Here is a 13,997-nt window from a genome sequence, read left to right on the forward strand (position 1 = left end):
GTTCGTGGGTGTGTCATATTCTAGGCTGCAAAGACCAGCAAGAAGGAAGTAGACAAAATGTAATCTAATCTAAATCTAATCATTAGTGATCAAAAACAATATCAAAAGTTTCATTATTCTCTCTATCTTCCTCACATGCTCAGCAAACACACACACACGCACACGCTCGCGGACATGCGCGAACGTGAATTTCGTAAGCCATTTCTATTCCAGTAATGGAGCAGCTGGTTAGTAAGAGAAGGCGTGTAGAAAGTGTCTTTTGTTTTGTTTCATATAAAATTGTGTTTATTTCAGATACTGTAGTGGAAGATATTATCCTCATGTCCAGTGAAGTAGCTGCCATCTAGTTGTGACATTTTTGTTTATCCCGCCCCTTCATCACCCAGCGTTGATGACGCGGATGGTTCTGGTTACACTGGTATGAACCCTGATGGTTCTGGTTACACTGGTATGACCCCTGATGGTTCTGGTTACACTGGTATGAACGCGGGCTCGTTCGCCAGACAGCACCAATGTTCGGAGGTTTCCGAACGTGAACGCGAACCGGCACGGTTCTTTGCCGGTGTGAAAGCCCTAACAGAGAGCTCCATGAAGAGAAACCACCAAACTGAATGTCACATGGTCGAACTGAATCAGTTCAGTAGAACCTGATGGTGAGAACAAGTTATAAACCGCCAGGCTGTCAACCTAACCACAGCTTCTCCTGTCTCTCAGACAAATATGAGAATGATCACACAGACTGGTTACAGACCAGTTACAACAACGTGACTAAAGAGAGAGACGACCTTCAGAGGAAACTGAAAACCGGTTGTGCAGAAGGATGGATGAAGTTTGGCTGCAATTGCTACTTCCTCTCCACTGAGACTAGAACCTGGGATGAGAGCAGACAGGACTGCAGAGACAGAGGAGCAGACCTGGTGGTCATCAACAGCATAGAGGAACAGGACTTTATCATTGATTTGAATAAGAAATTCGTCTGGATTGGTCTGACTGAGAGAGACACAGAGGGGTGGATGGCACACCTCTCAACACAGCGTACTGGGGTCACAATCAGCCAAATAGTTATAGGGATGATGACTGTGTTTGCATATTTAATTATGGAAGTAAACTTAATCAATGGTATGACTACCCATGTAGAGTGACACTGAACTGGATCTGTGAGAAAGTGGTTTATACATAATACAGGGGTGCAAACAGGTGATGGCCCAAAAAGGTGACATTTTTTGTGGCTAACCTTAGGGGGGGGGGATAGCACTAGCACTAATGGTGTTAAATAGATATCGCTAGCACTAACGGTGGTCTAACAATGATGCATGTGTAAGTAGCAGCAGCCCTGACCTCAACACCTGCAGAATTACTTCTAAAACAGTTTACTGTGACTGTGTTCTCTATGCTGTCTGGAACTGTACCTAGCTGCCTGAAGCTAAACGTTATTTCAACTGCAGCAGAGTTTAGCAGACAGGGAGATTAGCTAGCGTGTGCATCATGTGACATGGATGAGACTTAAGACCCCCCCCACCACACCCAAAAACATTTTTTTGCAGCTCTACACAATTCACATGGATGACCTATTTTGAGATAAAAACGGCTAATTTAGCAGAAAGGTGACAAGTTTGCACCCCTGAATGATGTTGGTTTGCACTGTCTTGTCCTGTCTTGCACCTGTCCTGTTGTAAACTGCGCTCTACTGTCCCAAACCAAATTCCTAACATGTTTACATGTTTACATGTCATGGCAATAAAGTCTTCTAATTCTGATTCTGATTCAATCATGTTTCCTCCCCGGTCTAAGCGGCGCCGTCTCCTCACCTCATCTCCACCATCATGCTCTCCAGGGTCTCGTGGAAGCAGATGTGGAAGTTGCTGGGTGACTCCACGTGCTCCACCAGCATGGCTATCACCTCCCCAGGGGCCCTGGGCGTGGGGGCCCTCAAGCGCTGGCCCCGCAGGGCGTCCAGAGGAACCATACCTGCCATACACCGTACCTGCACGGCAGGAAACATGGCCACCATCTAGAGGGGGTAGAAACACACAGCCATGAGTGTCCACAAACACACACACACACACACACATGTGCGTGTCCATACACAGACACAGACACATGAATGTGCGTGTACACACACACACACACATGAATGTGCGTACACACACGTACGTACACACACGTTTTTATTGTCATCACAAAGAGACTTTGTGGATTGAATGGGGGGGGGGTCCTTGAACATATACAATCACCAAAGAAGATGTACAGACAGGTGATCACAGACGTACAGAAATCAAACATCTATTCTTGTGAAATGCGTTTTGGTTTCAGCCTCAATTGTCTCAATGTATTTGGTCCAGCTGCCCCAGGGGAGATAGAAGCTATGGACTGACCTTGAACAGAAGGGCAAGTACGACCAGTTACCTGTCTCCTTAGACCCGAGTCAGATCGTGAGCTTAGAATGATAAGGTTCTATCTCCTTTTAGGGCAGTTCAGAGATATTGAGCGTCAAAGTTTTTACATTCCATTATGTTTTGTGAGATGGAACCTTTGTATTTTATGAATTACTAACTCAAAAATGTCAACATTTTAAAAATAACACCACACAGGCATTCATAAACACCTAATGGATCAGATTATGTAAAAAACTAAATTTTGACAAAAATGGAGATAGAACCTTATAATTCGAATGTCACGACCGGTCTTCTTAGACCCGAGTCAGACGGGTCTCTTCACTCACCTGTTGGAAGGTCGTGGTGGTGATGCGGAGGTCTGTCTCTGACATCAAGTCGTTGTCATCGGCGGCCTCTCCGTCCTCCTCCTCCTCTCTGCGCCCCTCCCAGGGGGACTCCCCAGAGCTGAAGTAGTACCCCTGGCTGGAGGGGTTCAGCTCTACAGCCCCTGGCCAAAAACATCACATCAACAAACCTACGGACCTTTGGGGACAGAGCCTTCAGCGTGGCTGCATCTACCCTCTGGAACTCCCTCCCCATAGTGATCCGCAATGCCCCCACCTGGACTCTCTGTTATCCAAGGCCTTTGGCCTCTAGTCACTGTTTCAGTTTTGTTTTGTTCTGTTTTTGTCTGTCTGATCATTCCCTTGAATTGTAAAGTGTCCTTGGGGTTTCTGAAAGGCGCTATATAAATTAAAGTTATTATTATTATTATTATCAGGGTGCTGCGTTTATAGAATGCCATGAGCTATAAGATACAGTACTCAGTTCTGCCCCTCCTCTTCAAATGACCCTTCCCCCAATGGGACAAATGGCTGTGATCTCTCAATAATGTGGGAACGCAATGGTATTAGCTGAATAGAATACAATATATACTTAACAGAACAAAAAACAATAGAGAAATGCTACAAACATGCAGACATCAGGCAGTAGCCATCATAGCATAGAACATAGTGTCTAAAGTAATTTATTCATAGCACAACACATGTCGAAATCCTCATTCAAGCCTAGGCGTTGTAAACGTTCTAGGGTGTGGATCCAAAAAAGCTCTCTGGCATAACCTCCTGTCCGAGGGGTAATTTGCTCTATGCCGCCTGAACCATTTAGCAGTTAGCATTTACCATTTAGCAGTTAGCATTTACCACTTAATTAGAGTTTACAGGGACAGTCTCCCTGGAGAAAGTTAGGGCTAAGTAACGTACTGAAGGGCACACTAGTGGTGGTGTTCCCAGGCGAGTCCAACTTATAGCCATGTATAGTTAAAGGTATAAAACAGGGATACTGAATGATAGCATGCCCATGGACACAAGTGCTAAATGTAGTCCTGCTCAGAAAAAAGCCTTCACATCAGGTGCCTCAAACGCATACATGTAAAGAAAAAGTAAATGTTAAAAAGAAAACATACATCGTGAGTTTAGAATTATACAGTTCTATCTCCGTTTAGGGTAGTTCAGAGATAATGAGCGTCAAAGTTTTTACATTCCATTATGTTTTGTGAGATGGAACCTTTGTATTTTATGAATTACTAACTCAAAAATGTCAACATTTTTAAAATAACACCACACAGGCATTAATAAACACCTAATGGATCAGATTATGTAAAAAAACAAAATTTTGACCAAAAATGGAGATAGAACCTCATAATTCTAACGTCACGATCTGTCTACACTGTAGTACCAACCCACCTGTGTCTACCGCTGGCCTCGCACATGTGTCCGTCGAGGGGGTCAGCTGTGGTCGAGGTGGCTTTTTCTGCCCCGTCCTCACCGCCGTCCCCCCACGCGATGCCATCAGCGCCCCACCCTGCGACGCCGTCAGCCCCATCGCAGGTGGCGCCACCTTCAGGGTCAGCAGGGAGCCCGTCCGGCTCTGCTTGACCTCCACCAGGTCCGCCGCGGCCGCCAGCATCTCCGCGACGGAGTAGAAGCCGAGGTTGGCGACGCGCAGCGGGTGGCCGAAGCGGCGGGCGAAGCTGGCCTTCAGCTCCGACAGGCCCACGGGCCCCTGGGCGAGCAGCTGCCGCAGCTGTGAGCGCAGCTGAGCGGGCAGGGCAGGGGGGGCGTGGCCCCGCCGGGGGAGGGGGCCGGCGGGGAACTGTTGTTTCCTGTAGTGCGGGGAGAAGAAGCCCATACCGCCACCGCCCCTGTGTGGTTTGTTGGTCTTAGGGTCGCGCTGCCGGGCCACCATCTCCCCTATGCGTCGGGTGCTTTCGTCCATAACCGCTGCAGAGGGACCAAGGGATGGGAGGGAGGGAGGGGAAGAAAAAGCGAGGCAAAGTCGTTTTTTCATGCATACGTGTGTAATTTTACTCTGTGCAGGTCATAGTACTAAAATGGAAATGGTAAATGGACTGCACTTATAGCGACTTTTTTGCTGCTCCAAAGCGCTTTACAACGGCCTCTCATTCACACATTCACATTTCACACACACATTCACACACCAATGGCGGCAAGCTGCCATGCAAGGCGCCGGCCCGCTCACTGGGAGCAATTTTGGGGTTCAGTGTCTTGCCCAAGGACACTTCGACATGTGGCCAGCCGGGGCTCGAACAGCCGATCTGCCAACCTTGTGATCATTAGACGGCGACTCTACCTCCTGCGCCACAGCCGACTCTGTGCAGGTCATAGGCTAGTACTAGACTGGGCTTTACCTTTCAACACCAAGCTGCCATCTTCCAAAAAGTCCATCTTCACCACGTCAGGCATCTCCTTGATCATGTCCATCACGCTGTGGAAGCCGAGGGACCTCAGAGGCAACGGATGGCCCACGATGGAGAGGTAGTCCCGTCGCAGGTGGTCCGGGGACAGGCCTAGCTTGGATGAGTTGAGCAGGGAGCGCACATCCTTCTTCAGGCCCCAGAGTAGCTGGTCTTGGGTCATCCTGCCGTCAACTGTCAGACCCATGAGATGAGCAGAGTAGAGGAGAACAGATACTTATGTACAAACCTAACAACATTTCGAAAATCGTGACGTTCGAATTATAACGTTCTATCTCCATTTTGTCAAAATTTAGTTTTTTACATAATCTGATCCATTAGGTGTTTATTAATGCCTGTGTGGTGTTATTTTTTTAAATGTTGACATTTTTGAGTTAGTAATTCATAAAATACAAAGGTTCCATCTCACAAAACATTGACGCTCAGTATCTCTGAACTGCCCTAAACGTTGATAGAACCTTATCATCCTAAACGGAGATAGAACCTTATCATTCTAAACGGAGATAGAACCTTATCATTCTAAACGGAGATAGAATCGTATCATTCTAAAAGGAGATAGAACCTTATCATTCTAAACGGAGATAGAACCTTATCATTCTAAACGGAGATAGAACCTTATCATTCTAAACGGAGATAGAACCTATCATTCTAAACGGAGATAGAACCTTATCATTCTAAACGGAGATAGAACCTTATCATTCTAAACGGAGATAGAACCTTATCATTCTAAACGGAGATAGAACCTTATCATTCTAAACGGAGATAGAACCTTATCATTCTAAACGGAGATAGAACCTATCATTCTAAACGGAGATAGAACCTTATCATTCTAAACGGAGATAGAACCTTATCATTTTAAACAGAGATAGAACCTTATCATTCTAAACGGAGATAGAACCTTATCATTCTAAGCTCACGAACAGATACTTAAGTACAAACCTAACAACATTTCGAAAATGAAACCCACGTTTCTCAGGCTGCTAGCTAGTAGCTACTCACGCCCAGTTTAAAGGCGGTATATTAAAAGGTTTTAAAGGTATATTAAGTCAGTCCTTTTTTCCCAAATCTTAATCTGCAAAGGAGCAAGTTCAAGTTGGAAAAGAAAGGTATCTATTAATTTTGCAGGCCAATACTAGTGTCTTCTATGGATGCAATGCAGTTAGCGAAGTCGATTATTCACGAGAGAGAAGTAGATAAGTTAACATCAACTAAAGACTAAAGATGTATTTTGGCAGTGGTTTCTAAGTCGCTGTTCTCACACTTGAGCTAGTATCCTAGCTAGCATTTCAACTCACTTCAGCTAGCGAGCTAATTAGCTACTATGGTGCATCTGTCTTATCAGAATTGTACGACAGTTACAGCTTGTAGAATACTGACTAAGCTGTCTATTAATATACAGGTTGTTCATTTAGAATTAGATCATTATTATTATTATTATTGTTTACCTTCCAAAGATAAGTTAAATACAGAAGAATGAAGCATTTCAGCTAACTGACACGGAGAACAGTGATGAGCGCTAGCATACAGAAAAACGAACCACGAGGTTAGCTAAATTAAAGTCTCTAAAACCCTCACAACACCAATGTTTTCGATACAACATGACAGAATTGATGTGCACTCATCCTTAAATGCATGTACAACTTCTCATGTGCACTCAAATTAAAGTTACGATAGGTATGTTATAAGTTTACATTGCACTGCTGTAGACACGTACCTCTCTCCGTCTGACAGAATTTAGACTGAAAGAGAAACGCGGAAAATGCAACCTATCGCCACCACTGCCCGCAATTACACACAACCTATAGCCACCACTGCCCCCTAGGGGCGCAATTACACACAACCTATAGCCACCACTGCCCCCTAGGGGCGCAATTGATGAATGTGTTGATCATGTATTCAATTACAATTTATTCGAATACAAGACTATTTTAAGTATTGTATTCCTAAAGCCATAATGGCAATATTTGGGCACTTGTGGCAGGTGATTGAATACATTTCGACCAAGCTCAAGTTTGCATTTTACTACCTACTCAAAACTCATCTCTGTAGACTATTGCTATGGCAAATTACAGAAACCTTGAAGTAATTCAGCTAGTGAAAGGTTCACTTCCGTAGTTTCGCCAGTAATCACACATGCGCGCTGTGGTTGTTGAAACGAAAGTGTCATCAGGACCTCAGAGCTAACATCCACAAAAAACTAAATGGTTACTTATTTGTGAATAATTGACATTCGTGTCATGAAAACGCGTCCTAGCGAACGTGAACACTAAGCTACTGTTGCCAACTATGGCGTTGTTATTTGGGGGAAGAAGACTTCGCACATATCACAATGCTGTCATCAGAAAAGCTATGAAGGGGGTCCAGCACTATTGGTAAACAAATAAAATGTAATATCAGCTTGTTGCTATATTGTATGCAAGACGTTTGCTGTGATAGCTAGCAGTTAGTGACACTAGTGATGCAGACCGCTCCAAGTCTACGTCATGACCAGATTTCCTTTTTCATTTTCAATACTGAGCTTTTTTCTGTTTTCTACAACACTATCACACATCAGTAGTTCCATTTAGTAACAGAAGGTAGCGCAGCGTCCCTGCTTTCCCAACCCCAACTGTTCATAGACATTTTGTCATTCTTTCAGTTTGAACATCTTTGACATTACAGTAGCTTATTGATTTGTTTAATTAATATTTTGGCTCTGTCTGTCTGGTTTGGCCTCAGCACATTAATGATATCTGGCAGATCACATGTGAATGGTGTGGACCTGTTCTACCAGCAGACTGGCAGAGGAGAGCATGCTGTTCTACTGCTCCCTGGAGCTCTGGGTAACAACACAGCAACATAGACAATCTCCTAACCATACTGTAAACATGGGCTATGTCACGTGACAAAAACGTCTGCTTATCACAGCAGTAAAAATCACTATTGTGGGTTTGTGTGGTTCTTCCCATGTCCTGTCACAGGAAGTGCCCAGACAGATTTTGGGCCTCAGCTGAAGTCATTGAATAAGGAGCGGTTCACTGTGGTTGGATGGGACCCCCGTGGGTACGGACACTCTCGCCCCCCTAAGCGAGACTTCCCTCCGGAGTTCTTTGAGAGGGACGCCAATGATGCGGTGGATTTGATGCAGGTCAGAGCAATCAGAAATCACTTGTATTTTTGTTTTTTGCCTTGCAAAGTTTGAGTTAGGGTTAGGCTTCCTCTACCTAGGCTTCATGGCAGAACAGTTGAGATACATGCTGCCCCTTATAACTACACTTTATCACGTAAAAGACCAGTGTCAGAATGACAGTCATTCCAATGTGTTTTTCCATCTTTCCCTATTTTTGAATGTGTGAATGTGTGTCTCTCTGTCAGGCATTGGGGTTTTCTAGGTTTTCTTTGCTGGGTTGGAGTGATGGAGGGATCACTGCTCTGATCGCAGCAGCCAGAAACCCCTCCCTCATCAATAAGATGGTGGTGTGGGGCTCCAACGCCTACGTCTCCCAGCAGGACGTCAACATCTACAATGGTGAGGAGCCATTTGCCATTAGGTGGTTGGTTGTGTCTATGTAGGACTGTGTCAACAACTCAGTGTGTGTGTGTGTGTGTGTGTGTGTGTGTGTGTGTGTGTGTGTGTGTGTGCGCGTGCGTGCGTGTGTGTGTGCGTGTCATCATGCGTGTCGTCGTGTTTGTGTGTCTATGTCTGTAGCGATCCGGGATGTTTCTCAGTGGAGTGAGAGGATGAGGAAGCCCATGGAGGATATGTATGGGGCAAAGCTCTTCATTGAGACCTGGGAGGCCTGGGTGGATGGGATTGGCCAGTTTGCACAGAACCCAGAGGGTGAGAGCAGCATTATCTTCACCTTTTTTTTAATTTAGCCTGTTCAGATGACAAAACCAACACATCTTTGCTGTAGATCCTTAAATATCATCTTATGTCCTTTGTTTTAGGGAGTATCTGTGTGGAGCTGCTGCCTCAGATCATTTGCCCATCCCTCATCATCCATGGGGAGAAGGACCCTATGGTGCCCATCTTCCACCCACAGTACCTCCTCAAGCACATCCAGGGCTCACGGTGAGCTAACCCCCAGTACCCAACTCTCTTTCCTCTATATACATCCTCTCCTATTGGCCACTTTCCTGACTTCTGGAAATACGTTCTATTCTACCTCTAACAACATTCTACCTCTACTAACTACCTCCTCTAACAACCACTAGTACAGTAATACTATCTGTACATCAATACAATCACTAGAGCACTGTCAAGACCACTGCCAGTATACCAGTACACGTTTTTCGGTAACAGTATGTTCTATTTCCAGATTGCACCTGATGCCAAAGGGGAAACACAACCTGCACCTGAGGTTTGCTGCTGAATTTAATAAGCTGGTGGAGGACTTTCTGAGCGAGTGACAGACGTATCAGAGGGAGAGGCCTTCAGGCCCTGGTCATGGCCTCAACAATGGATGAAGGATGAGGACCACTAGCAACACCAATCATCAATCAGAGCCTGGTCGATTAATCAAAAATAAATAGAGAGCCACAATAAATACCACAGCATCCTTGTGAGAAACACTTTGTTTTGCCATCAATTGAAAATGAAAAATTGCAGATAATTACGTTGATATTATATTTTTTGTACATTACATTTCACACTATTTGTATTTTGATGTGTCCAGTTTACACTGTATTGTAGTGTTATGTATGTATTCGCTTGTTATGGCTTTATACTAGTGTTTCATCGACATCAGTATGATGAACAAGTCTTGCGTCGATTGCTTCTGCCTTCCGGATGACACCAGGAAGTGATTATGTTTACGAATACACATGAGTTGAAACAGTGGAGATGAATGGTCCTGGCCAGTCATTTAGCTAACGTTAGCAGTATTCAATCTTACACATACTGTAGTTAAACAACATGGACATTACGGAAAATGCAGCCGGCGCCGATGCGATTACGGTGCACGACTTCTCCGAGAGGATTGTGGAGCAAACTGTGCACTTTCATGTCATGAAACTAAACGGGGGGTTTTTCCTTTGGGTTGGCTCGAGTCCAGTGATGTCTAACTTGGCCGTTTCAATGAGCAGCAAATGTGTACGTATGATAGTTTATTTATGTGTTTAATGTCCTGCTGTACACAGGTCGCTTGACTTGAATTCGCTACAGCCTTAGAACAAGTGGCATGAATGCAATACTACTAAACATGCTGCGCTGCTAACTATCACTGGATGGACCCGTCTTTCTTTAGGATGCGATGCCGCTGTCTTCATTAGTCCTGGGGGACCCCTCGGACACCAACCCGACCTCTCTGGCTCAGAGATTAAGTGGGTACCCTTTTGAATACTCTTCTATCCGGTCTGGTAGCTATCATTTACTAGGTTCGATGTGCTCCAATAATACCTCATGCCTGAATTTAACCTAATCAGGCAAGGGTCAGGGAGGTATTCCATCAACGTCCCTAAAGGATTATTCAATAATCAAAATCATCATCAAAATAAAGCTGGATTGTTTTGTAAATCTCATGAGATATCAAAATAAGCCTGGATTGTCCTTTAGCAACGTTGATGGAATTACCCCCCAGGTCTGCAAACTAGATTGCCGCATTTTTGTAACGTTATGCATTCATAAATACAATGATTTTATTGGCATATTGATCTGAACAACGCCACTAACAAGGTCAGTCTGAAAGAACAATATTTGATCTTTTCCCCTTTTTGTGCTTCCTGTTATGTTTAAGCCAAGAGGACTAAGAAGCAGGTGTTCGTGAGCTACAACCTCCCGATGACGGACTCCAGCCTCTCTCTCCTGGTGGAGAACAGGATTAAGAAGGAGATGGAGACTCACCCTGAACATTTTTAATATGACTTTTTATAGATATTTTGTTTTGTATGGAAATAATAAAATGAAGAAGAAAATATAAATCTGTGGACTCTCCAGCTCTTTATCACTTTCTCTGAATAGAAAGACTTTAGACAGTGACAGACATAGATCTACGTTAGCATACACTCACAAACTCACAAAGTCTCATTAGCTCAAGTGTTCATTTATTGACAATCAATAAATTAAGTGGTTTATTATCAAAACAACATTTATGGCTTATATACAAGTGCATCATATTAAAAATAACACTTAAAAAAAACGAGATTAGTGGTTGACAATCACTCATGGTTATTACCCCCCCAAAAAACATGTAAAGGCTAACATATCGACAATTCAAGGTGTTTGTCAAAATGTGCCATTTATATCAAATATGTGGTGTCATGATAGACATTGGTAGAGTATACTTGGACCTTCAACTATGCACATCTTGGGACAAAAATGTTTCATGAAACTATTTGATGTGCATAGTACTGTCCATAAAAAGTAATGTTGATAGTCCATACACTAACAATGAGTGGCACATAAATACATACCTTATATTTGGATTCAATCATTGAGGAATAGGGAGGTCACAAACATACTCTGTCACTGTTACTCTAGGCAGACCAAGCTGCTCTAATCTAATCTAGACAAACTTGAACCATTTTAAAACCTCTATAGACATTGTGCTTTATGACATGGCCAGCCAATATTTGATCGTGCTAGAGAGAAACAAGTCCTAAAAACAGCAATACTACGAACATTACCACTGTGCCAAGGTGTCAGAAAAGGAGATGAAGAAGGTGAAAATTAGCTAACTAAATAAGGTGGTATTTCAAGCAACAGAATGCCCTTGGCAAAATAAATACTGACATGTTCAGAAAAGAACCATAGTGATAAAGCCATTAATATGCAGAGGTGTTTCAAGAGACCATAGTAATTGGTCACTATATTGTCCACTCAACACTCAGCATCTAATTTTACATAACTTTAAAAAAAGGTTAAAACCCATTGTTTCTGTAGCCATACAGGCTGCTGAAGTTTCCGGCTGTAATTCACATTGTGTAGACAGCCATCATTCACCACATACATGGGGGTAATTCTCACAGTTTTTCGAAGTCTTTACACTGACTTCTAAAGGATAAAGTGCCAATTTGGACTTTTAGGGCCTAATATCATAGAAGAAAATCCATGGATAAATCCACCACATTTCACGCAACGAGTTGGCGGGTAAATACGACACAGCTGCAAAAAGGTCAAACGTTTACATTTGGTGACTTTGACTTGATCCCTACTGATCCATACTTTAACATTTCTTCTGTCTATTTTTCCTTTTGGAAGTTGCCAAAGGATTCTTCTTCTCATGTTTCCTCTCGACTGTTAATGCAGAGCAGCGAGCCAGAGGAGCACAGCTCCCCGTACCCCCTCTCTCAAAATACTGATTGCATCTTTGAATTTTAGTGCAAAACTCAGAGAATATATTAGTGTAACAGAATATTCCTATAACGGCTGACCCGGAATAAGCAAACTTTTTCAAGAGTTTACCAATCCTTAGTGGGAACGCAAAAACCAGTGAAAACGTTCAATTCATTTCAGTAACATGCACAGATAACAGACCCTTTCCAGAGTATGCCTATCCGGTTCTTGGGCAGGACCCGAAGATCTAAATCTATCACCATAGAAACACCACTCACTAAAGCTCCTCTGGCTCCACTGAAAAAGAATAGCTTAGTCTTTTTTGGTCATTTTTTGTCCTTGATGTCCCTGATGGTAAAGTGTTGCTGACCCCTTCCCCTCCGGTGGCGTAGGAGTACGAGGCGGGCATCGCTGCCAGAGCGGTGGCTACCGCGGCCGTGGCGCCCCCCGTGGCGGTGAGGTGCAGCGGCGTGTCGTGCACGCGGGAGTAGTCTCTGTCAGGCTTGGTGAGGAGGAGGTGCTGCTCCCCAGGACGCAGCAGGGGCAGGCGGGTGAAGCTCTCCCCGTCCGCCAGGCTCTCAGGCAGGGGCTGGCCGCTGGGCTCAGGCAGCAGCAGCAGGCAGATGATGCACAGCAGGGTGCAGCAGACGTAGATCACGTGGTGCACAAAGTAGCCCTTCTGGTTGTGGAGCTCCATGATGGGAGCAGTGAGCATGCCAAAGCCAGCACTGGCCAACACCAGGCCCAGCCCACCACCCCTGCAGACAGACAGTGACAGAGTAAGAGAGAGAGAGAGAGAGAGAGAGAGAGAGAGAGAGAGAGAGAGAGAGAGAGAGAGAGAGAGAGAGAGAGAGAGAGAGAGAGAGAGAGAAAGAGAGAGAGAGAGAGAGAGAGAGAGAGAGAGAGAGAGAGAGAGAGAGAGAAGAGAGAGAGAAGAAGACAGAATAGAGCAGAGTCAGGAACAACAGGCCAAGGATTGAGAGGTTACATCAGTCCTAACAACCAAAGGAGAATAGACAGACAAACGCCGTTTAGAACCAGTAGAAAGCTACAGATGAAATAGTTTCTGCATGTGCTTGTAAGTTGCCAGTCTTGAGTCTACCACATGATGGCACCAACAGCCCAGTGTGTGTGTGTGTGTGTGTGTGTGTGTGTGTGTGTGTGTGTGTGTGTGTGGATATGTGCATGCGTAGATACGGTCCAAACGCACCTGATGACGGTGGGTGTGATCTCTGCACAGAAGGAGATGCTGAGTGTGCTGACAGCGTGGGAAGAGAACATGCCGATGATGGTGAACGCTACCGAGAACTTCCTGTTCAGAGTGTCTCTCAGGACTACGGAGAGGAGAAGACGTTAACTGACCAACCTGTCATCACCAAATCATTTTTCATGACTCAATTCATTCGACTGATACAATTCTTCTACAAAATGGAGGCGTTGAGTCAGCGGATTAGACTGCAACCCACAGCAAATACTCCTGAGGGGCACAGTCATATCTGCTGTCATTCTATTTCAATTCTGTTGCTCTTCATCTTTGTTTTGACTATTTGAACTGCAAAAAAACTATGGCTGTAATACCTTTATTAGCTAC

General features: G+C 44.4%; 3 protein-coding genes across 3 annotated transcripts in view; 2 read left to right on the forward strand and 1 right to left on the reverse strand.

The window, feature by feature from the left end:
* Positions 1-7,393: 7,393 nt before the first annotated feature.
* On the forward strand, positions 7,394-9,589 carry bphl (biphenyl hydrolase like). The gene is made up of 7 exons (XM_080536346.1): positions 7,394-7,523; positions 7,870-7,973; positions 8,112-8,278; positions 8,506-8,659; positions 8,840-8,971; positions 9,082-9,205; positions 9,453-9,589. The coding sequence occupies exons 1-7, from the start codon at positions 7,438-7,440 to the stop codon at positions 9,541-9,543; spliced, it is 858 nt and encodes a 285-aa protein (XP_080392472.1). The 5' UTR covers positions 7,394-7,437; the 3' UTR covers positions 9,544-9,589.
* Positions 9,590-10,046: 457 nt separating this feature from the next.
* On the forward strand, positions 10,047-11,008 carry psmg4 (proteasome (prosome, macropain) assembly chaperone 4). Its single transcript, XM_080536351.1, has 3 exons — positions 10,047-10,225; positions 10,380-10,455; positions 10,869-11,008. The coding sequence occupies exons 1-3, from the start codon at positions 10,049-10,051 to the stop codon at positions 10,988-10,990; spliced, it is 375 nt and encodes a 124-aa protein (XP_080392477.1). The 5' UTR covers positions 10,047-10,048; the 3' UTR covers positions 10,991-11,008.
* A 1,675-nt stretch (positions 11,009-12,683) lies between these two features.
* The window catches only part of slc22a23 (solute carrier family 22 member 23), a gene marked incomplete at both ends in the record, with an annotated part of 16,223 nt that continues 14,909 nt past the window's right edge, over positions 12,684-13,997 (reverse strand). Inside the window, 2 exons of the mRNA XM_080536600.1 lie at positions 12,684-13,164; positions 13,617-13,740. Coding sequence (XP_080392726.1) covers positions 12,684-13,164; positions 13,617-13,740 — 605 coding nt within the window. The remainder of the gene's footprint in view (positions 13,165-13,616; positions 13,741-13,997) is intronic.

Source organism: Nansenia antarctica, assembly GCF_963989245.1.
Source record: "Nansenia antarctica genome assembly, chromosome: 7".
Classification (NCBI taxonomy): Eukaryota; Metazoa; Chordata; class Actinopteri; order Argentiniformes; family Microstomatidae; genus Nansenia; species Nansenia antarctica.

Coding starts and splice junctions, on each gene's coding strand:
- bphl (XM_080536346.1), top strand. CDS start 7,438: ATGGCGTTGTTATTTGGGGGAAGAAGACTTCGCACATATCACAATGCT. Junction 8,660..8,839: donor GGACGTCAACATCTACAATG/GTGAGGAGCCAT, acceptor CTATGTCTGTAG/CGATCCGGGATGTTTCTCAG. Junction 9,206..9,452: donor AAGCACATCCAGGGCTCACG/GTGAGCTAACCC, acceptor TTCTATTTCCAG/ATTGCACCTGATGCCAAAGG.
- psmg4 (XM_080536351.1), top strand. CDS start 10,049: ATGGACATTACGGAAAATGCAGCCGGCGCCGATGCGATTACGGTGCAC. Junction 10,226..10,379: donor TTTCAATGAGCAGCAAATGT/GTACGTATGATA, acceptor GTCTTTCTTTAG/GATGCGATGCCGCTGTCTTC. Junction 10,456..10,868: donor CTCTCTGGCTCAGAGATTAA/GTGGGTACCCTT, acceptor GTTATGTTTAAG/CCAAGAGGACTAAGAAGCAG.